Here is a 22,774-nt window from a genome sequence, read left to right on the forward strand (position 1 = left end):
AGCACCCCCTCAGGGGTACTGAGGGCTCCGGTCAGTATTGGCCAATGTGCCATGTAGCCAGACACTGCCTGTTCCCTGCAGCTTGGATCTCGGTTTTTTCTGGGACCTTTGCTTCTTTCCTCTTAACTATGTTTTTCTCTAATATTGTTTGTATGTTTGCTTCTAGCATCTCCCTCTTCCAGCTGTTATTTTTGCCAAGGGCTGAAAACACGGAAACATTCACTTCAAACCAGATTGGCTATTAACAGTTCAGAGACAAGGAGCTCACGATGAAGCTAAGGCTGGTCTCCAACTCAAGATCTCCCTATTTTTGTCTCACTAATTCTGAGATTACAGACAGATGCTCCCCCACACACCTGGGCTTTATCACTGTGTATACAACTGTGTATAAGTTTGAGATTCTTAGAAGCACCTAGCCTGGGGTTCTATTCCGTCACTGCTCTCGCCTGTGTGTTGAGTGACATGACTACTTACGTTCCCCCTTGGGTACTGGGTCTCTCTCTGGCCTGGAGCTTTCCAGGTGGGCTAACCCTGGAAATCTTCCTTCCTCCCCTTCCTCAGGAGGGGGATCACAAGTGCATGCCATACACCTCGCTTTTTCTTGTTGGGGTTTTGTTTTGTTTTGTTTTGTGTTTCTTTTTTCATGTGTCCTGGGGAATCAAATGGAAGTTTTCATACTCGGTAAGCAAATGCTTAACTGGCAAAGCTATTACCTAAGCCCACCACTGACAAGCTTTGTTTTGTTTTGTTTTGTTTTGTGTTTCGAGACAGGGTTTCTCTGTATAGCCCTGGCTGTCCTGGAGCTCACTTTGTAGACCAGGCTAGCCTCAAACTCAGAAATCTGCCTGTCTCTGCCTCCCGAGTGCGTGTGCCACCAAGCCCGGCTCCACCACTGACATTTTAAGTTAAATCCCCCAAGGCTGGCTGGACTCCAAGACTAGTGCCCTTAGTCTCAACACTCCGGAAGCAGAGGCAGGCAGATCTCTGTGAGTATGATCCAGCCAGGTCTACGAAGCAAGTTCCAGGATAGCCAGGGTTGTAACACAAAGAAACCCTCTCTCAGAACAACAACAGTAAATTTCTCCAAGGCTGTGGAACAGCCACCCAACTCCTTACCAAAAAGCGAATGAACACGAGTCAGCAAACACTCTCTCCAGAGCACGCAGGTTGAGTGAGTATCTTTTCTACAAAATGCTTGGGACTAGATTCAGAACCTTTTCAGACTTGGAATATTTGCATATAAATAATGAGATGTTCTCAGGAGTGGGATCCAAGTTTCATTATAACATCCGTTTGTTTTATATATACTTTATACACACAGACTGAAGACAATCTGATATGTCTTAGTGCACCTGTGAGGTGTCTGTAAGCAATCATATAAGGTCAAGTGTGGAACCTCCCATTTACAGGCGACAATATGACACTCAAAAAGGAACTCTGTCTTGAAGCATTTTGAATTTCTTAGGGCTAAAGTGGCAACAAGGTCAACGCCCCTGTCCTCAGTAGATTCACAGAGCTGCCTGTGCTGGCATGGGGGCTTTCTTCTCCCTGCCTTTCATCCTGTGCCTAGAAGAAATCCTCAACTTCCTTTCTGGCCTAGAATGTATGATAATCCTTCTGTCTCTATCTCCTGAGCACTAAGCTTACAGATGTAAGGTACCACACCCAACAAGATACCCAACTTGCATATTAGTTTTTTTGTTTGTTTATGAAGGGAGATAATCTGGGCCTTTTCCTCAAGGGTTAGGGCTATGAGTCTATAAAACCTATTCTACCTAAATCTATTGCCACAAAAACTGTATACATGTAGATTGGGTTGCACACTGCCTACACAGGTGACCCATCTTCATTACAAATGACTTCCCAAATAGTCATGGAATGGGTATCTAAGTACTTTCTTAATCCTTCTTACTCTGCCCCAAGGATTCAACTAAGAGCTTCTTGCATGCTAGGCAAGTGTTCTACCACTGGGCTACATTTCCAGTCCCTAAATACTTTCAATGATTCTCAAATACAAGAAACCAGATCTCGGAGGCTAAGTGATTTCTCCAAGCCTAGAAAGTGGCAGGACCAGAATTTGAATCTGCATTTATGAGATCACACTTATGAGATTGCATGACTCAAAATTCATGCCATGTCAGTCATCCTATGTAGGGGGTCCCATGTGAGGAAACAGATAGATATTGGAGGTCAGGAGAGAGTTGTCAAGATTAACAATGGGTGGATAAACTGAGTGTGGGGGTGGTGGCACATGCTTGTAATCCCAGCCCTTGGAAAGCCAAGCAAGGAGCAATGCTGTAAGTTGGAGGCACAGTGACTATCAGGCCAGTCATGGCTAAACAGCGAGATCCTCTCTCAAAACTAAAACCAAAGCTTAATGGGTCACTGCCACCCAAGATGGTATCCAGTGACACTCAACGAATGTTCATAGTTTTGTGGTTGATGATAAAACAAGGATACACTGAAGCCATATCAAGATCCAATAGTGTTTTGCACAAAGACATTCAGACAAAGAAAATGTGAAAGCTTGAACACACTTAGGATGGAAAGAAATTAACCACTAGACACCATACAGAAGCAGACATTGATGCCCTTTATTTAGATTATGGAGATTAACTGTCCATATTAAGACAATAGTTTGTAGTTAAATAAGATAACTGAGAGGCAGTAGCTGACTTTAATGGATGTCATATTAATGATTCAATCTGATTAACACAAGAGATGCTGCGGGGTCCAGGATATATGAGGAAATACTAAGGCAGGTAAATGTCTGTGAGTTTGAGGCCAGCCTGGTTTATATAGCAAATTCCAAGCCAACCACAGTGAGACCCTGTCTCATAAACAAACAAACAAACAAACAAACAATATTTATAAGAGGCTATGGTAACCACAGAGTTGCTGAATCAAGAGATTCTGAGTGGTTCAGGTGATTCTTCAAGGACAGAGCCTGCTGCTGGCTTGTTATGGACAGAAACCTTACCTCTTGGTAAAAAGGGTCTGAATGAGTCACTAGGCTGATGGGTGATCAGCGGTCACAGTGCGCTCTGACCTCGCTGGGCCTCCTCTGAGCACACTGTTTTTTGTTTTTTGTTTAAATATTTATTTATTTATTTTTATTATATGTAAGTACACTGTAGCTGTCTTCAGACACTCCAGGAGTCAGATCTCATTACAGATGGTTGTGAGCCACCATGTGGTTGCTGGGATTTGAACTTCGGACCTTCGGAAGAGCAGTCGGGTGCTCTTACCCACTGAGCCATCTCACCAGCCCTGAGCACACTGTTTTATACGCTGTGGATGACAGACTTCAGGAACAACTGGCGAATAAAGCCTATGTACATGAAGACAGCTAGACATGAAGGAGGCCAGAGAAGTTCAAACCTCAACTCTGCATGGTTACCAAAAAAATGAAACAAACTCTTTGTGGAGGTTGACTTAACAATTATTAATAGGGGAAACAGAAAAGGTAAAATTATATTAGAACAATTAGAATATTACATAGTCATTAACAAAAGTCACAACTCAACTACAGATTGGTAAGAAACAATCTATCAGTCATATTTTTAAATTTAAAAGGAAAGGCACAAAAGAACACAGACCTTGTCATTTTTTACATAAATATTTTTAAGTGCCAAAAAAAAAAAAAAAACCCGCATTTTCCTTTCAACTGCATTAAGAGAGAAAGTCTCCTAAATGCTCAGCGCACTGGTCAGAGGAATGACTGCCAGCATTCAGCTCAGGACTAAATTCTCTTTCTCTCATGGGAAAGGACATGATGCTCTAGGGAAGGCGGCAGGAAGCAGGATTCATGGAATGGATTGCAGAATTCAGGGTGTTTGTACAGGAAGGATATGGGGTGTTGATTCCTCAAATACTGATGAGCTAGCTACCCACTGGGTTCCAGGCCAGCCTGGTCTACAGAGTTAGTTCCAAGACTGCCAGGGTACCCAGAGAAACCCTGTCTCAAAGAACACCAAAGGAAGGAAGGAAGGAAGGAAGGAAGGAAGGAAGGAAGGAAGGAAGGAAGGAAGGAAGAGACCCACTTCGTCCTGTAGCATTGATATTTGCTGCCTTTTTTATGCAGTGAGCTGAAAATACCTAGAATTGCTGCGGCAGAGACACAGTTGATGTGGTTCTGTGTGTTGAGCTAGTCTGGAGTCCCCCCAGTCCTAGGCCTTTTTGTTTTTGTTTTTGTTTGTTTTTTGTTTTGTTTTGTTTTGTTTTGAGACAGGGTTTCTATGCCCGGCCAGTCCTAGGCCTTTAAGGTTCATGACTAGCAATGCTAATTTTCTCTTGGGGAATTTGGGTAGGGTTATTTTGCCAAACATCCCTGTTAATTAGCTGTGGAGACAGCCTATAAAGTGCTGCCCGCGGAAGCATGAAGACCTGACGGTAAGCCCCAGAACCCATAGTAAAAGCTTGGCATCTGCTTGTAACCCTGGTGCTGGGGAGGTAGAGGCAGGAGGATCCCAGGGCCCAATGGCCAACCAGCCAAGCTTTGGTGAACTTCAAGCCAAAGAGACCGTGTTTCAAATAATAAATAAATAAATAAATAAATAAATAAATAAATAAATAAACAAATAGATAAAAGTGGGTAAAGAATGAGGAATGAGGCCCATATTTGACCTCTGGCCTCTACCCACATAAGCATATAAATGCACCTATCCCCTTGCACCTGCACTTGTGTATGTGTGTGTACACACACAGGAGAGATGCTAAAGTAGTGCAGTCTGCTTTCACCCCTGTTTCACTACATAACACACATATTTTAGCGCCCGGACAAGCAAAATCTTGACCTAAGGATGGAACGTGTCCAGTTTCACCAAACTATTTTCTCCTGCTTGACTTTCATTGTTGAGAGCATAAACTGGGCCGTGAGATCTTAGACTGGGGATAGTAAACAGGACAAGGCACAGGATGAAAGGCAGGGAGAAGAAAGCCCCCGTGCCAGCACAGGCAGCTCTGTGAATCTCTACTGAGGACAGGGGCGTCAACCTTGTTCCCACTTTAGCCCTAAGAATCAGGGTGGCCCTGTGACCTAGAGTTGGAGTGTCAATCCAAATTTGTATCCATAGTTTATAAAAAGTCAAAAGACCATGGTACCAGATGTCAAGGATGACCCGACGGTCCCATTCTCTGAACAGCACCATCATGTTCTTTCCATTAAAATGGCTAGGACAGCAGGAGGGGACAAAGGGCTCCGTTTTGACTTGGGATAGGTAGCTGAAGGACAAAGCTAGCTCATACCATGTTGGCAGAGTCCTATCCACACCTAGGGGCTCCTAGAGGTAGGCCCCAGCACTCAGCACCCACTTGGCCAGGAGCTGGGGTGCCTCCGCAAACAGCTCCGGGGACTAGAAGCAAGTGGTGGAGTTGGGAAATCATTACCAGGGCTGACTGGAGTGTCTGTTGACATAAACCCGACAAGCTCACCTTCCTGGGAAAAGGAATGAGTTTTCGGATCTGAAGGAGAAAAGACTCTTGACAACAGACAGCAAAGCGGCAGAAGGAGAGGGCAGCCATTCATTCGAAACAGAGGTTGGAGTAGGTAGTGGATGGGCGCGCATACAAGCACACATAGACAAACACACACATTTACACAAATACACAGTAAGGAAAAGTGAGATTAATATGTAACTCACATTCAGCAAATCCTATGAATGTTTTGATTCCAACTGGGCCCTACCTCCCCCCATCAAAGAAAGCATTATTTTCTGAGAAGAATCAACCTAGCATTTTAAACAAATGCATTACATGTATCTATATCGTGAGAGTTTCGGTTTCTTTGAAAATCACAGAAACATAGGGGGATAGGTCTTTGTTTTCCTATCAGCTGTGGGTGTAGGGAGGCTTCAGACGTCCACAGCAGCAGACTATGATTTGTCTTGTGCTTTAGCGGGGCGTGATTTTGCCAGCTGCTGATTGTTTCTGTGATTATGTGATTCTGGGAACTTTTCATCTAAGCCCTAGGACTCCCTAGAAGTGGACTTGGTCGATGGTTGACGTTGATTGCTGTCAGTCAAGGTTTGTTAAGGAATCGTGTGCAAAGAAGAAACAAGAAGAAATAAGATATCCTAACAGGGAAGATCAAACTTGCTCCAATGAATGCCCCTAATCAGCAGGAAGTCTCTCTCTCTCTCTCTTTGAGGTAGTCTCTCCTACTATGTAACTTTGGCCTTGAACTCGGAGATAGGCCTGCTCTGTCTCCTGAGTGCTGGAATCAAAGGTGTTTGTCAATGTACCTGGCCACTTATTTTTGTTACTCCACAGCCTAGGCTGGCCTCTCAGCAATTCTCCTGCCTCAGCCTCCAGCTCTGGGTTTTGCCACCATATCTGACTTTTGCACGGTCTGTCCTCTGTAAATCACCAAGCAGAGGGACACACAATGTAAGGTGATCTTGATGGAACTCAGTAGCGAATTACGACAAAATCACACCGTGCAACAGGTTTCACGTAGGACGATTATATCAAAAGGAAGGGGTGCAAAAGCTGGCTCTGGGTGGAGGAAGAGAAAGGGGTGCGGCTTTTTATCGGGGTCTTGGTACATGCACAGAAGGACATGCCACAGACGCGACAATGGCAATGTATTGCTGCTGAGCAGCTAGTAAGGATGTATCTTGCTGCCTGGTCCCTCGGGGCTGGCTGTGGAGGTGACTGATTGCCAACAGAACGGGTGGAGCAAACACTGGAGGCCAGCAGATGGTCCCAAAGCCACACACATCACAGGGTGTTATAGGGGATGGTGGAAATAGGAATACTTTCAGTTGAAGCCATAATTCCTAGAGAATTTCTCTAAGAGATGCTAGGACTGCCTTCCCAGGAAGCCCTCTGCCCCAGGGCAGAGAGAAAAACCAGGCCCTGCCCCTGGCCTGTGGGCACAACATGCAAACGTGGCTCCCCTCCCTGCGCCCTTCTCACGCACAGCCCAGGGAGGTGGTAGCTCCCAGGGCCAGGGGAACCCTCACTGGGTGGGAATGCTTCTGCACCCCGCCCTTTACCTGGCAACCCTCCACAAGCCGAAGATACAATCTCTGCCTTCCCCACTGGCAAGCCCCAGGCAGGAGAGGTCTGCAGGAGTTGGTAGGAGTGAGAAGGCTCTGTAAGCATGGAAAAGTACAGGCCAGCAAGTGAGGGGCTCTGGGTAAGATCCAATCAATCAGGTATCAATCGGGAGCCTCCTTTCTCGCTTGCTCTCCCCTGCTTCTCTCTCTCTCAAACCAGCCTAGCATAGTGAGAAGTCAGACAAGCCTGTCTGACACCCGAAGTCCTCCACAGGTAAATTACCGAACCTCTCTGAGCTGTAGTTTCCCCAGCTCTATAATGGGAATAACAATGCTTACCTCACTGCCTGTTGTAACAATGAAGCAATCTCAAACAAGGTAGAACCCAGAAAGTGCCGGGTACACATACCTGGGCTAGAACTCAGGCTCTAAGCGAGTCACTCACTTTTCCTCTTCCACACTCACTTTCCCCACTCTTGAAATGGGAATCAGTATGAAAATGTAATCTACCTCTCTGGGTGGCTACAGATGTTTATGTATGGTTTTGTGATGATGGGGCCTCGAGTTTTGTGCACACAAGGCAAGGCCAGCATTTCTGCCGTTGAGCTATGACCCTAGCCCAGTGTGAGGTTTTTTTTTTTTTTTTTTTTTTTTTGGTTTTGTTTTTATGTTTTGATTTTTGTTTGTTTCGAGACAGGGTTTCTCTGTGTAGCACTGGCTGTCCTGGAACTCACTCTGTAGACCAAGCTGCTAGCCTTGAACTCAAGAGATTAGCCTGCCTCTGTCCAAGTACTGGGATTAAACATGTGTGCTACCACGCCTGACCCAGTGTGAGGTTTTAATGAGCTACAGTACACAGCTCATTGACTGCCAGGAACTAAAGACTTTTCCTGTAATTTAGAACAGAATCCAGTTCTCTTTCAAGACCTCTGCTCCAAAAAAAGTCTATACAGGAAGCAAGTTAGTTGGTCCCACTTGTAGTCTTACCAGCAGCATCTATACAGAAAGGGCCATTTACATCTCCAAGAGAGCCTTTTTTTTTTTTTTTTAATGCCTTGAGAGTAAGGGGAAGGACCTGATCACTTTCCTCCTTGCCTTCATCCTTAATGCTATCCACTCAACAACCTGGGTTGAGAGAATGCTCCAGAATGAATCCACAAGTTAACAGCAGTACTGGTCTGAGCCACTAAACCCAACCTCTCTGCAGAAAGACTTTCTGGTGGTGCCTGTGACTGTCCGGAGAAAATGGAGAATTCAGACAGGGCCTCCAGTTCTTGTCTGCTGTTCACTACCCCAGCCACCAATTTTAAGAGGAAGGTTTTACTCGGTCTACCCAGCAGTGAGGGAGCTGTCTAGGCTGTAAATATGAAACAGCTGTTACCAGCCTTAGACCAAAGCATCAAGTATGGATGGCAAAGGGGGGCAAACAGTCAGCTCTGCAAAAGCACATGCATTTATTGTTACTTCCCTGTCCAAGCCTGGGGAGGCTGAGACCAGGAGATGACAGATCCCGGGGAGGGGAGAGGCATGACTTTTCTAGAAGCACCTGTGGCCTGACCTACCTGGAAGCCATACACAGAAGGAGACACTAGCTTCCTGTTCATCAGAACATACTGAAGGGCAGGTGACTATTGGAAGAGTCCTGTATGCCCGACTCTTGAATACTGTATAAATCAGCATCCATTCTGAAGACTGGAAGGCAACCTGGTTCCTGTTCTCAGCTTTGGGTGACAAAGTTAAGGTATATAGGAGTCAGCCAATGGGGTAACCAACTCTGCCTCTCTGTCAAACCACCCTATGCAAGACAGGCAGAGCAGCATCAGGGTGATAGAACCACGGACCAGAAGACAGGCAGAGCATCGGGGTGACAGAACCAGGGACCAGGAGACAGGCAGAGCATCGGGGTGACAGAACCACGGACCGGGAGACAGGCAGAGCATCAGGGTGACAGAACCAGGGACCGGGAGACAGGCAGAACATGGGGGGGGTCACAGAACCACGGACCAGGAGAGTCGCTGGCCAAGCTTTTAACCTGTGGCTATTGTGGGTGGGAATGCATGGGAAGTCTCTCAGCCCCTCACTGCCTCAGTGTGCTCATCTATAGGCTGGGCATGATGCCAACCCCTTAACAGGGTTTCTAAACACAGTAAAAGAAATGTTTTACAAACATTTCTTATTCGGTGCCTGGAATAGAGTCAAATGCCGATGAATGTTAGGTTATCGTACACACGATGGCTGTGGTGAAGAAATCACTACAGTCATCTGATCTCGTCAATTATCTTCTTCCTGAAAATTCTACTCCACCCGTCCCTCATCACCCAGTCAAGCCAGCTTATTCTCTGCGGAGGTGGCCCTGGCGTGCATGCTCTCCATTCAATGTTTTTTGTCTCTTTGTTTCTTTTTTTTTTTCCTTGACGGAGGATCTGAGATGGGATCTCATGGAGCCCAGGCTAGCCATCATTTTGCTATTTTGCTGAGGGTGACCTTGAACTTCGGATCTTCCTGCCTCTAGTTCCCAAGTCGTGGGAGCTGAGGCCCAGAACGGATGGAAAAGCACCCATTCATACTTTGAGGGTGAAGATTTGCCCTTTTGCCAGCCATGCTTGGCATTTGGCCTGAGGCTGGGTATTCGCTGCTCCCTGTCTGTGGCCTTGGCACCAGCCTCAGTACTAAGTGACTAAGTGTTGCAGACAGTGGCGTAGTGAGGGGCAAGAAGGAGCAGAAGTGACTCTCTAGTTCCTCTGGTGTTATCCCTCTGACATTTTTTAGGCTGGAGAGAAAGCTGAGTTCTAGGGAAAAATAGAGGCTGTGTTTTCTTTCTGGGGAGCCTGACTCCAGGGCAAGGGTGAGCCCCCATGACTTACTTCCTGTATCTCTATGTCAAAGGATAACAGCCAGAGGTCCATCTGGCTCTGCCTCTTGGTGCAACATGGCAAGCCGAGATCAGCTCCCTTGCTGAAGTCCAAGGGGTGATTTTTCTGGCTGTCTTAAGGATAGGAGGCTCCACTCAACTTTATTGGGCAGAGTCCACTTTCTAGCTGTGTGGTGCCGCAGGCCACAGAGTCAAACAAGAAACATTTGTTCGTGTTACAAACAGCTTTAGTACTATCTTCAAACCCCCCACTGGACATTTGTGTTGACAAACAGCTTGTCTTTAATCACAAGATTCACACCCCAGTTCTATCTTGCATGCAATCACATGTGTGTGTGTGAGCCTACATGTGTGCACGCATGTGCTTGTATGCATGTGCATGGAAATGAATGCAATGTGGTGGGCTACATCAGGTGTCTTCCCCAATCACTCTCTACCTTATCTTTTGAGACAGGCTCTCTCACTGAGCCCAGTGTTCAACAGCTGGCTTAGCTACTAGGCCAGAGAGTTCTGCTTCTGTGTTAGGTTACATATGAGAGCGACCATGCCCAGATGTTTTTCATGGGTGCTGGGATCCGAACTCAGGTCCTTGTGTTTATTCAGTAGACTGCTCTGACTAGCCCTGTCTTTTTTTTTTTTTAAGATTTATTTATTTATTTATTTATTTAATGTAAGTACACTGTAGCTGTCTTCAGACACTCCAGAAGAGGAAGTCAGATTTCATTACAGATGGTTGGGAGCCACCATGTGGTTGCTGGGATTTGAACTCAGGACCTTCGGAAGAACAGTCAGTGCTCTGAACGGCTGAGCCATCTCACCTGCCCCCTTTCTGGTCCTTTTGCACTCAGTGTGTACCTTACTCAGATATCCTGCCTTCTGTGTTTCTATTTTAATTTTCTTTTTATTGGTGGTATACAACCAATCAGGGCTTCACACAAGCCAAACAGATGCTTCGCCACTGAACTACACTCTCAGGCCCGATTTCCTTTTTTTTTTTTTTAAAGATTTATTTATTTATTATATGTAAGTACACTGTAGCTGTCTTCAGACACTCCAGAAGAGGGAGTCAGATCTCGTTACGGATGGTTGTGAGCCACCATGTGGTTGCTGGGATTTGAACTCTGGACCTTCGGAAGAGCAGTCGGGTGCTCTTACCCACTGAGCCATCTCACCAGCCCCCGATTTCCTTTTTAATTAAAACCTTATTTTTGAAACAGGATCTTATTTTGTAGCCTAAGCTGACTTTGAGCTCACCATCCAAACTTGCCTCAATCTGAGATGATCGCCTGAGAGTTTGGATTACATTGGAGCATACAATGCCACACATTCATGGAATACAGTTCCACGTTGAGGAGGACATTTTTGGTTTGCTTGAGCCTTCCCAGATCTTAACACTTTCTGGAAACCATGGCTTTTGAACTGCCAATGGATGGAACCAAATCCTGTCCGCATTTGAGCCCATCAGGGTCAGAGAGGCATAAGCACGCTACCGACTCCTTAATCCTTTGAGGGGTGTGCCCACGGAGTTGTTTGCAGGCAGCAAATTGTTTTAATTGTAAAGTTCGTAGCTTTCTCCTTTTTAGTAAAATTAGAAATTTATTTTATTTTTTTAAATAGAAGGTCTCACTAGGTTGTCCTGGATGTTCTGGAACTTACCATGTAGACCAGGCTGACCTTGAACTCAGAGATCCACCTGCCTCTGCCTCCCCAGTGCTGGGACTACAGAGGTAAGCCATCATGTCTGGAAATTTTTAAAACAGTTTTATTTTAAGATTTTAAAATTTTTCTTTTTTTAAATTAGTGTATTTATTTCTAGACAGGATTTCTCTATTAGCCCTGGCTGTCCTGGAACTCACTCTTTAGACCAGGCTGGCCTTGAACTCAGAGATCCGCCTGTTGCTGAGATTAAAGGTGTGCACCATCAACCACCAGGGCATTTTAAGTTTTAAGGGAGCTTTTCGGAATCCTGTCATGCTGTGTCTGGTTTAGAAAGGAGTGTGAGAGGGTATGAGGCTTGGCTTCTTTGGGTATCCTCTTTTCAGCCCTGCCTGTTGACTAAGACAGAAGTCTCTAGTTCTTTCTCTATCAAAGTCTTTGTGTCTGGCGTGTGTGTGTGTGTGTGTGTGTGTGTGTGTGTGTGTGTACGCGTGTGCATGTGTGCGTGTATGTAATTGTAGGGTCACAGCCATTCATCAAAGCCCTATTTCTAAACCGGGAGTGGTGGTGCACACCTTTAATCCCAGCACTCGGGAGGCAGAGGCAGGTGGATTTCTGAGTTCAAGGCCAGCCTGGTCTACAAAGTGAGTTCCAGGACAGCCAAGGCTCCACAGAGAAACTTTCTCTCAAAAAAGCAAACAAACAAAAAAAAAAGCCCTATTTCTAATATAGCCCTGCCAGACTCCTCTATTCCCGATTGCTTTGTAGCCATGAAGCAGGGAGGGATGTTATAATGATTCCCTAGCTCCAACTCTGCTTCATAGAGGTATCAAATTGTGGCTTAGTGGCTCTCCTCCCCTCCTTTATTCCCAGTGCCATGAACTGAATTTGAAGCCTTGTGCATACTAGGTAAGTACTCTACCACTCAGGTACAGCCCTGGCTCTCTTCCTTTTTTTTTTTTTTTTTTTTTTTTCTTGAGACAGACCTTTGCTAAGCTGTCCAGGCTAGTGTTGAACTCTCTCTGTAGCCCAGGGAGGCTTACATGTGCCATTCTTCTAACTTGGTCTCTTGAGTAGCTGGACTACTTTTTTCTTTTATCCAGACCCCCCATCTTGGATGTTGCTCTCATTCTTTGCAATCCCACCAAAGCTCGGACCCCCTGCCAGAAACCAACCTGTTGGCCTAACACTCCTGGTCCTATCTCAAGAGGGACTCTCTCCAGTCAGGGTCTCTTCATATCCAGTAATGCACTCGTTGCAGAAAATGAAATGGTTTACGTGTTCAGGGGCTCATGTAAGGAACGCACACTCATGTTTACCTTTGATCTTCACAACCACCGCGAACAACAGATATCCTTATTCTCTGAATCTTACAGATGAAACCAAGCCACATGGAGATAGAAGAACATGCCCAGGGTCACACAGTCATGGATCACAGACTCAGTATTGGAACCCAGGGAAAGTGGCCCTGATGACACACTCAGCGTCTTTATTTCCATCCCTGTCTAACCCACTTGTGTTCATTACACCATCCCAGTTGTCATTTCCTACAGCAGTTCTCCATCCGCCTTGCCTTCCTCACCCCCACGCCCTGTCAGTGTTCTGCCCTTGACTGATGTCAGTTACATTTGAAATGTCACATGACCCCCTGTTTCCTACAGGAGAAGCTCTGAGCATCATGGCCAGCTGCTCAGAGACCTTCCTAATTTGGCCCAACCCACAGCTCCGGCTTCACGTTCTGCCAACTCATCTCCTGATCCTCTGATCTTCTCCAGTTCCTGCCAAACTGAGCCCTCTCTCTGCATAAAGTCTGGCTTCACCCTGTCTTCTATGCTTGGGACACGCTCAACACTTGATGCCAGCCAGAGTCCCACTGTTCCTCAACCAGCCACTTCCAGGACTGTCTTTACAGAGAGATTCTCAGGCAGTGTCACAGCGTTCAGCACCCTCATTCCTCACAGAAATCTCAGCTCAGACTGTAATTTCTCTTCTTACAAGGAACACCCTCTGACTCACATATAAGAACTAATATCCAAGGAATCAGCAGAGGGTCCCAGCTATGACTTGATGGGTCTTTCTGCCTTTGCCCCAACATTACAAAGGATTATTTTCACTGCATACATAACCCAAGATCAAAAAGTCTAGAAAGGCCTGCTGGAACCTACTTCCCCTGCATTCTATGGCTTGACTCCTTGACCCCGTTTCTTTTATAAGAAGACACATAATGCCAGCTGTGGTAGCCACTTGGAAGTCAGAGGCAGGAGGATCAAAGGTTCAAGGTCATCACCGGCTACTCATCAGCGCATCGGCTACATGTTGAGCTTGGGGACAGCCCGAGCCACTTTCTCAACAAGCAGAGGAACAAAAAGTGGAAGCCTGACTCCAACCCATTAGTCAGACTGTAGTAGGTGATAGTGAGAGAAAAAACGGCAGTTCTTTAGCACACAGACTATAAGAGTCTTGGAGACCATCATATCCAAACTTCTTCATTTCATCCATGAGGACATTGAGACCCAGAAGGAAGAAACATGTGAAAGGCCAGCAACTAGCAAAGGGCAGGCAACACTAGAGGCCAGGGCTTGCCTCCATCGGGCAGAAGCCAGATGCCTTTCAACCCCATTGTACCTGCCCTGGGACAAAGAGGCAGGCAACTCTGCTTCTAAAGATCTCCTGAAGATCACTGGCTCAGCATGGCCATGCTTCATGTACAGTGAGTGAGCCAACAACCCTGGTTCATTCAACATCAAGCCTGAAGTCCATCCAGCCCCAGGCTGCAACCCTAAGTTGTAGCAGCTAGCTTAGGGCTTGGCACAGAGGCTCCAAGGGTAGCATGCTCTTTTGCTCTGGGAAGTCCAACACCACCTTGTTTGTGTCTGAGCACAACCACGCTTTCCTCCTGTCTTCTCCCCACTCCCTCTGCCTCCCATTTAGTCATAATGAGGTCATAGTCTCTGCTCCCAGGCCTCTCCCCAAGGACGGTGTGTTTAGATGGAGAGATGCAGAGGAGGATTCGACAAAGGACATGGGGGAAAATTGAGCTCTAGAGTCAGAGGCATGTTTTCAAATCCTGCCCCAGCCAGTTGACCAATTGTATGACCTTTGTCAACTTGCTTAATCTCACAGGTCCTTGATTGAAAAGTGGTGGGACTGCCTGGAAGGCAGTTTCCTCACTAGCAGAGTAGCAACTCATAATTATCTCCTGGGCTAAGGTAGGAATGGATGAGATAGAGTCTGCAGCATTGGTGGGCAGTGGCTGTGGGCTGCTTTCCCTTCATGTGAAAGACAGAGGAAATAGACATGGCTGCCAGGCAGGGATCTGTACACACACACACACACACACACACACACACACACACACACACACTTCATCCAACTGAGGTGGGATGAAGGTCTGGGCCTGTGGATGTTGAGATCTGATGTCCTTGGAGGGTCAGGTTCAGAGAAGAGGAACCTTCCAGAGGCTGCGAATATGCCTCTGAGCAAAGCCCCAGGGAAGTGTGCAATGCCTGGGCTGCAGACCCACCTCAGGTCCCTAAGAAAAGTCTGTCCCATTTGTTCCTGTCAGTGTTGAGAAACCAGAAGCCCATCAGTGGCAAGACCACTGGATGTGGAAAGGGCCAACAAGACCTCCATGTGGACACCTGGGCTGTCTAGCACAAGCTACATCCCACAGGAGGCCAAACACATTGCCTGGCAGCTGGCATGGCCACCTTTTAGTGTAAGTTCACCTCCTGGATGACCAAGTAGAGCCTGAAGGTAGTGAGAAGCCGGCCCAGGCTTAGGGTCCCAAGGACTCAACCCACTCAGTACACCTTCAGAGTTACAAAAGCTTTGGATGTTTATCTTTCTACAATTCAATTTGCCTGGTTGAATGTCCCACCCCTCCTTTTTTTTTTTTTGAGGGTTGGGGGAGGGAGTTGAGAAAGGGTCTAACTCTGTACCCTCACCCAGGCTGGGCTCAAATTCATGGTAAGCCTCCTGCCTCCCACAGCACTGACTGTACCAGATGGGGAGGGACTCCCTCCCATGTCTGCCTGGCTGGAATTTTCTCTCTGATAAGAATCAGTCTCCCATCTAAGGACATTGTGCAAGAAGCTGATTCTGTAGCCTTCCTTTCTAGTTATTGCAGAATTTATTATACTGCATAGATTGGTAGTCCTTCCTCATAGCTAACCCAGATCTCTCTTTAATGGGGCCCATGGCCCTTGGTCTCCAGGGCAGACAGAGAGCAGTTGTTTTTCATTTGTTAGCAAAAATCCTCAGGCTCCTTGATGAACAAAACTGGATTACTTGCCTGAGAGATTTTGGTTTAGGGCTCTAGATTTTCTTCTTTTTAACCATGAAGGATGCTTCTAGCATGAACAGCCTTTTAAGAAAATGTTGGTAGTAACTTTTGATTCCTTCTTTGGATACAAGAATCCATACCCCAAACTTAACCACCTAAAGGCTGGCAGAAGCAGGAGCAGACACCTCTCCCTCCCCGACTTCACATCGTCAGCAGCCCAGCCTTCTCCCCATCACAGCCTACCTTACCGCCCACCTCCTATGATCCCTCCATCTTGTCACCTAGAGGGACATGCCATTTTAACCTTCTTTCTAGCCATTCCCATTGATTTCTCTTCTATCTTCCAACTCCATCTAGCTCTGGGCAAAGCCCTTCCAAACCAAGTGTAACTTCATCTACTTTGGGTGACTTCCAAAGCCCTAAGCTAGTGCCTCCATTTCTCAAACCTGGCTACACACTCCTTTTCTGAGACAGAGTTGAGCTTGCTAGGTAGCAAAGGATGACCTTGTATTTCTGATCTTCATTTGTCCTTCTAACTGCTGGGATTTCAGGCTCACAACACCCTGGCCCAGTCCCCACGTTGCTATGGAGGAAATCGAAGCTTCCTCCCTGCTAGGTAAGCACCCTGCTCCCTGAGCTGCTACCCCAGGCCACAAGTACTCCTGCTGAATGATTCTTCTTCTCCTACCGTGGCCTCTCTATCAACTTGCTTTTGATCAAGAGTTTCTTATAGAGAAGAACGGGCCACTCTGTCCCTTGGGGATCTATGAGTTCCTCTCCATCATCAGCAGGTCACATCATAAATCCACTGAGGCTCAGTCAATAGCTGGGGAGCTGAAGCCCTATGATAGTTATGCCAACTGTGCACAAATGTGAGCATTGTACTCTAGAAGGGAGACCCCAGGTCTGGAGTATGGTGGTGGCTGGGAGGACAGTCAGGGTTCTTTTATCCTGAAAGCTAGATGATGGAGAAGAATCACCAACAAGTGTTATATTTGTCGGACACCCCCCCCCTGAACTTACAGGATAAATGTTTTCCAACCCAAGTTCTTACCTGTCTGTTGAAATCTAGGCCATTTCGATCATTTCCTAGGAAGAAATAACATAAATACGTATCAATCCCGTGCAATCAGGACAGAGGGAAAAAGGATGATGGGAGAGAGGCCGACTTCTCCTATAGCCAGGATCTCATTGTTCATCCCATTTTCTGGAAACATAAGGGGATGCATGAGCAGCCACGGAAAGAGTCACCTTGGAGGGCAGGCCGACTTGCCCATGGTCAACACAGGAAGAGCCAGAGCCCCTGTTCTCTCATATAAAGCCTATGCGTACCAGGTGTTCTGTCCTTCACTGATCAGCAAGAGGGGGCTGGTCAGAGAAACCAAAGGAGCCACCCAAAGCCAACTGAGACTTCCTACCAGCCCTGCCCTCTGGTACCATAACCTCTCATATGTAGGCATCTGTCTTGTCCCTCCAGCTGCCAGCCTTGTGTTTCTTGTTTTGTTGATCCTGTTTCCTTTCATTGTTGCTGTCTTAGTATGGCTGGGTGTGGTGCCACATGCCTTAAATCCTAGCATTCAAGGGTCTCCAATACAACAACAACTCAACAACAACAACAACAAAAACAGTGGTCAGGTACAGTCCCAGCTGGTCTCTTTCCTGGGGATGGCTTTGAACTCCCGATCTCCCTACCTTCCTTCTCCTAAGTGCTGGGACAGTTCTGTGCCACCACACCCAGCCTTTTTTTTTCCCTTGACAAATATTACACTGAAAAAGCAAATATGTGCCTAAAAGAAAAGCTGCTCTGTGCAAAGAAGCCTAAGATGACAAGAACATTGCTCTGTAGAGACATAACCAACAATTCATATTTGGGGGTATTTTGTAGGCTCCCCCTCTTTTGAGGCAGGGCCTCATGTAGACTAGACTGTCCTCAAACTTGCTATATAGCTAAGGATGGCACTGACTCCTGATCCTCCTGCCTCAGCTTCCTATGTGCTGGGATTGCAGGCGTGCACCACCATGCTGGGTTTATACTGTGTGACTGGAACCCAGAGCCTGCGCATGCTATGCAACCACTCTACCAAGATCGCCTGCTCACTCTACAGCCTTTCATTCTAGTTTTTACTTTGTGGATGTTTATCATCGGTCCAGACTCTTAGCCTTTTTCCAGGGAGTATCATAAATGTGCTTTTGTATGCTTTTTGAATTATGCCTACTTCTCCTATATTAGTAAACTTCATTTTAATTGACAAATAATATTCTATTACATAGACACATACTTATTGCTAGATAAACTGAAGGAGAAAAACATCTTCTGCCAGCTGTCCTCTGAGGGCGTGGAAAGATGGCTCGGTTGTTCAGAGCCCTTGCTGCTTGCTCTTCTGGAAGACCCAAGCTCCCGACATCCACACTGAGCAGCTCACAGCCTGCCTATCACTCCAACGCCAGAACATCTGACACCCATTTAGGGCCAATGCCAGCAGCACACACAAACACACACATATGTACACTCACATACACACACAGTCACACACACAAATAAAAATAAATCTTAAAAAGTAACTCATTACCTGACCTTCACAGAGTGCCCAGGATGGCACTTGCACACAACCCACAAATAAATAAATGTAATCAAACTGTATTAAAAGCACTGTTCACTCATAACCTGGCACTAGACTTGGAATATAATAGAATCTGAATATACTGATTGAACGAATGGCTAAATTCATGGGTGAGTTGAGTCAGAACTTTGGTCCAACTTAGCATAGCATCTAACTCCAACTTTGCCTCCTTTCTGCAGGCTTTTTGCGCTTTTTGTCTTCTGGGTTTTCTCCCTTAGGCATCCTGAGTTCTGTCCAAACAGAACCTTCAGACAGATCCACAATGTCACTACACCCCCTCAATACTGTTACCCTGTGCAGCCTTGGTCCCTCTCCTCTTGGGAACATAGAATCCTCCCCACTGATGGCAGGAGGACACGCACTGTTTTCTGTGAATTTCTTAAGAACTTAGCACAAATCAGAGGCTTGAAAATGCCTGAGACTTGGCCGGTTGGACCATAAATGACTTCCCCAGCTCCTTAACTACAATGCCCTCAGCCTAGGGGGCAGCACCTTCCTGCACATTTGTCAGCCATCTCTAAGGGTACCCAGGCTATCAGGACAGAGTAGAGAATGAAGAGCCCCAGGGCTCAGGGAGAGGGAGTAAGGTGAGATACAAGGTAACCCATAGCAGAAGCTGCGAGTAGCTAGGACCATGGGGAGCTAAAATCAGAAGGGCCACACACTAATCACTGTGCTTGTGAATATAGACTAAAGGGGAAAATTACTTTTTTTTAATCCTTTAGTCACACTTTAAAGTTCGCCTAAAGAGTTTTTTTGGTTTAGATTTGGCAAAAGAGAGGGCTAGAGAGATGGCTCAGCACTTATTGCTTTTGTAGAGGGCCAGAGTTCTATCCCCAGTTACCACAAGGTAGCTCACAACCATCTTTAACCCCTAGGCCAGAGGTTTTCAACCTGTGGATCGTGACCCCCTTTTGGGAGTCCAGTGATTCTTTCACAGGGGTTGCCTCAGGCCATTGTAAAACACAGGTATTTACATTACATTTCCTAACAGGAGCAAAATGACACTTAGGAAGAAACAGCAACAAAATAATTTTATGGTGGGGGGCGGTCACCACAACATGGGAAACTGTAGGAAAGAGTTGCCGAGTTAGGAAGGTGGAGAAGCACTGCCCTAGGCACTCTTGTGGTCTACATTCATATACCTAGGATTTAACAAATATAGACGAGGAAGAGGAGGAAGAAGAGGAAGCGGATGATGAGTTGGCAGAAGAGAACCTAAGAGGTAGCTCATTAGGTAAAAGCCTGGTGCCCATGTGCCTACACACATACACACATACACACATAAAGAAGGATATGGCAAAAGAACACACTGGCCAATCCAACCAATGTTACTGAACACAGTGCAGGTGCCAGGCACTAATCTGGGCCTAAACTATCATGATGAAGAGACCTTATGTTGAGATTTCTGTCTAGTTCCCCTGATCACCAGAGCTGAGTATACAGCTAGTTTGGAGGTTTGGGACCAGACATGGTCTCCCTTGAGACAGGCTCCTGGCCCTGGATGCTCCAGGGTAGAAGTAGATGTAGCAAAGCTTGTAGGTACTAAGTAAGGGCTCAGCTGCTCTGTGTGAGTATCAGTTCGGTCTCTGTTCTTACTCTGATTCACAGGGAAGCACGTGCTTGGGATGCAGGGCTTCCTGCCTGGCTTCCGGTCTGGGAGAAGGTGTTGGGAGCATGTGGAGGTTTAGGTTAAAACAAGATGCTGTGGCTTAGCAGAGGTGTGAGATACACCCTGATGGCCATCAGGACCCACCCCTCCAGATCTGGACACTGACGCTGCCTCATCCTTCACGTTGCTTCTGCACAAGTCCCAGCATCCCTCCCAGAGTTCCCTGGACTTGTTCCATCTGGCTGCTCCCCACTCCCAGCCTTCAGGAAGGCCTGGGAAGTGACATCTGTGAAGTTCAGGCTGTGACCTGGCTCGCTGGGGCTCACTGCTGCCCCAGTGCTCCAGATTAGGAGGCGTGAAGGGTTGGTTATTCCTGGCTCCCTTTCATGCAGAGGAGAGGGGAGGAGAGGAGAGGAGAGGGGAGGGGAGGGGAGGGGAAGGGAAGAGGGGAGAAGAGAGGATGATGTGCCAAGTACAGTCACCAGAATCTTTTTTTTTTTTTTCCTTTTTTTCGAGACAGGGTTTCTCTGTGTAGCCCTGGCTGTCCTGGAACTCACTTTGTAGACCAGGCTGGCCTCAAACTCAGAAATCTGCCTGCCTCTGCCTCCCAAGTGCCACCACCGCCCGGACCACCAGAATCTTCATAGGACGATAGCCATCCCTTTCAGGTATGGGGCGCAGCAGGGCATACTTAGAAGAAATTCTAGACTTTTAAAGAACTGTGGTCGAGGCACCAAGCCCTGTCAACTCCCTCTTCGAAACAGGGACCAGCTGAAGCCTCGGGCTTCTTAATGTTAAACAGGGATTCCTAGGGACACAAGGGCCTGAGTGAGACACAGTTGGAGACTACGCTTTTTCCTTTAGAAAGTATTGGTCTGTACTAGGCCATGTCCCCACTGGTGACATCTGTGTTAGAGACTTTGCCTATGCTGGCTGGGACACCCTTCTCTACCTAGAAGAAAGCATTATCCTGCAGGATCCAATCAAGTGTCACTTCCTCATTGAGGCAGTCTCAGAACAAATGATTAGTCCTCCTGCATTTCCTGGCCTTCTGTTTGTGTTTTGAATGGCACAGGCTAAATTGTTCATTTTAATTTTCTTCTTGTCTCCTAGGGTGGCCTTGAACTTGGTATATAGCTGAAGATGACCTAGAACTTCTCATCTTCCTGCCTGGTTTATACCGTGCTAGGGATGGAACCCAGGACTTCCTGCATGCCACGTGAGTGTAGCCCTGCTCAATGAGCTACAGCCTCAGCCCTGTTTACTTATTTATAGTCTGTCTGTTTAGTTTTTTGAGGAAGGTCTTACTTTGTAGTCTAGGCTGCCCTTAAACTCATGATCCTCCTGCCTGAGTCTCCTGTGTGCTAGGACTTTGGGTATGTGTAACACCATGCCTGGCTCTACCATAGTTTTTAGAGGCAATGGTTTGTGCTTTAGTTTTCATCATGGACACACATGTTCCCAGAGTCCGGATTTATTATAATCTTCATCTCTAGGCCTTGGCTGCCTAACACGGAACCTGGCATGTATTGGATGTCTGTGCTAAAACTAGCCTCTTCAGACATAGATTCTCCAGACACCACACCTGCAGCTACCTGAGCAAGTATATGATCGTACACGCACGCACGCACGCACGCACGCGCACAAGTCCTGTGTCTGATAAAACGGAAGCAGCCATTAGACTTTAATAAACATCTTAGGCAAGTAAACAGGATAGATATCGGTTGACTCTGGAAGTGATTCAAACGGAAGACAATGCAAAATAGTAGGCGAAGGCATTGGTGTTAGGAAAAGCTTTGGTAGGCTCTAATAGAAAGCCAAAACAAACACAGCAAATAGATGGGAGACAGTGCATGTGTTTCCACAGTTTAATGACATAACTCCCAGACAGAAATGGTTTAATGTTCTCTCTCTCTCTCTCTCTCTCTCTCTCTCTCTCTCTCTCTCTCTCTCTGGCTGGGAATGGCTCAGTGATGAGTAAAAGCGCTTGACAACTTGAGTTCAAACCCCTATACCTAAGATAAGAAGCCGGGTGTGTGGTGGCAAGCATCTGCTGTCCCAGCATTCCCGGAGGGATGAGAGGTGGAGGCAGGAGAATTGCTGGGAAGTTTGGGGGCCCGCAAGCCCGGAAGTGCAGAGGCAGAAACAATAGAGACTGCCTCAACAAGATGGAAAGTGGGATCTACTCCAGAAACTTGATGCGGGGTGTGAGTCTCCCTTCCCCAACCCCCACCCCCGCCCCCGTAACCAATAAGTCAATTATTTTTAAAATTAGTTAATCAAGGGTTTGTTCTCATTAGGAAATTATTTTAACAATCCAACAGGAAATCTGCTTTTGTATTCATAGTGGACAGTCACTTTTACAGTTGCTGCGACAACGCAGAGTCTGATAGAGGCTTTTGTCAACAACACTAATTGACAAAGTCAAACTGGAACTAAGAACGGAGATAATCACAGCCGGCCGATACACCTGGCAATTAAAAACCCAAGTGGCATCTTTAAGACACTTGACCATCAGAACTGCCCTGAGAATTAAACCAGGGCATTAGTTTTGGTAAATGCAGTAATGATAATTGTGATTAAAAAGGGAAATGTCTTTATGTTTTAGAGATGCACACACCCACACACAGAGCTGAGAGTTCTGATGTCTATAATTTACAAGAAAATATCCCAGCCACAGGAGGGGCAGAAATTTGGCGGCAGCTCAGAGTGAGGGATGATTATTGG

General features: G+C 46.6%; 1 protein-coding gene across 1 annotated transcript in view; it reads right to left on the minus strand.

Moving 5' to 3' along the window:
• Positions 1-22,774, minus strand: part of Pou2f3 (POU class 2 homeobox 3) — an 81,305-nt gene that overhangs the window by 34,586 nt on the left and 23,945 nt on the right. Inside the window, exon 3 of the mRNA XM_021172894.2 lies at positions 16,869-16,903. Coding sequence (XP_021028553.1) covers positions 16,869-16,903 — 35 coding nt within the window. The remainder of the gene's footprint in view (positions 1-16,868; positions 16,904-22,774) is intronic.

This window comes from Mus caroli, unplaced genomic scaffold (genome assembly GCF_978045245.1).
Source record: "Mus caroli unplaced genomic scaffold, Mus_caroli_1 scaffold_11, whole genome shotgun sequence".
Lineage (NCBI taxonomy): Eukaryota > Metazoa > Chordata > Mammalia > Rodentia > Muridae > Mus > Mus caroli.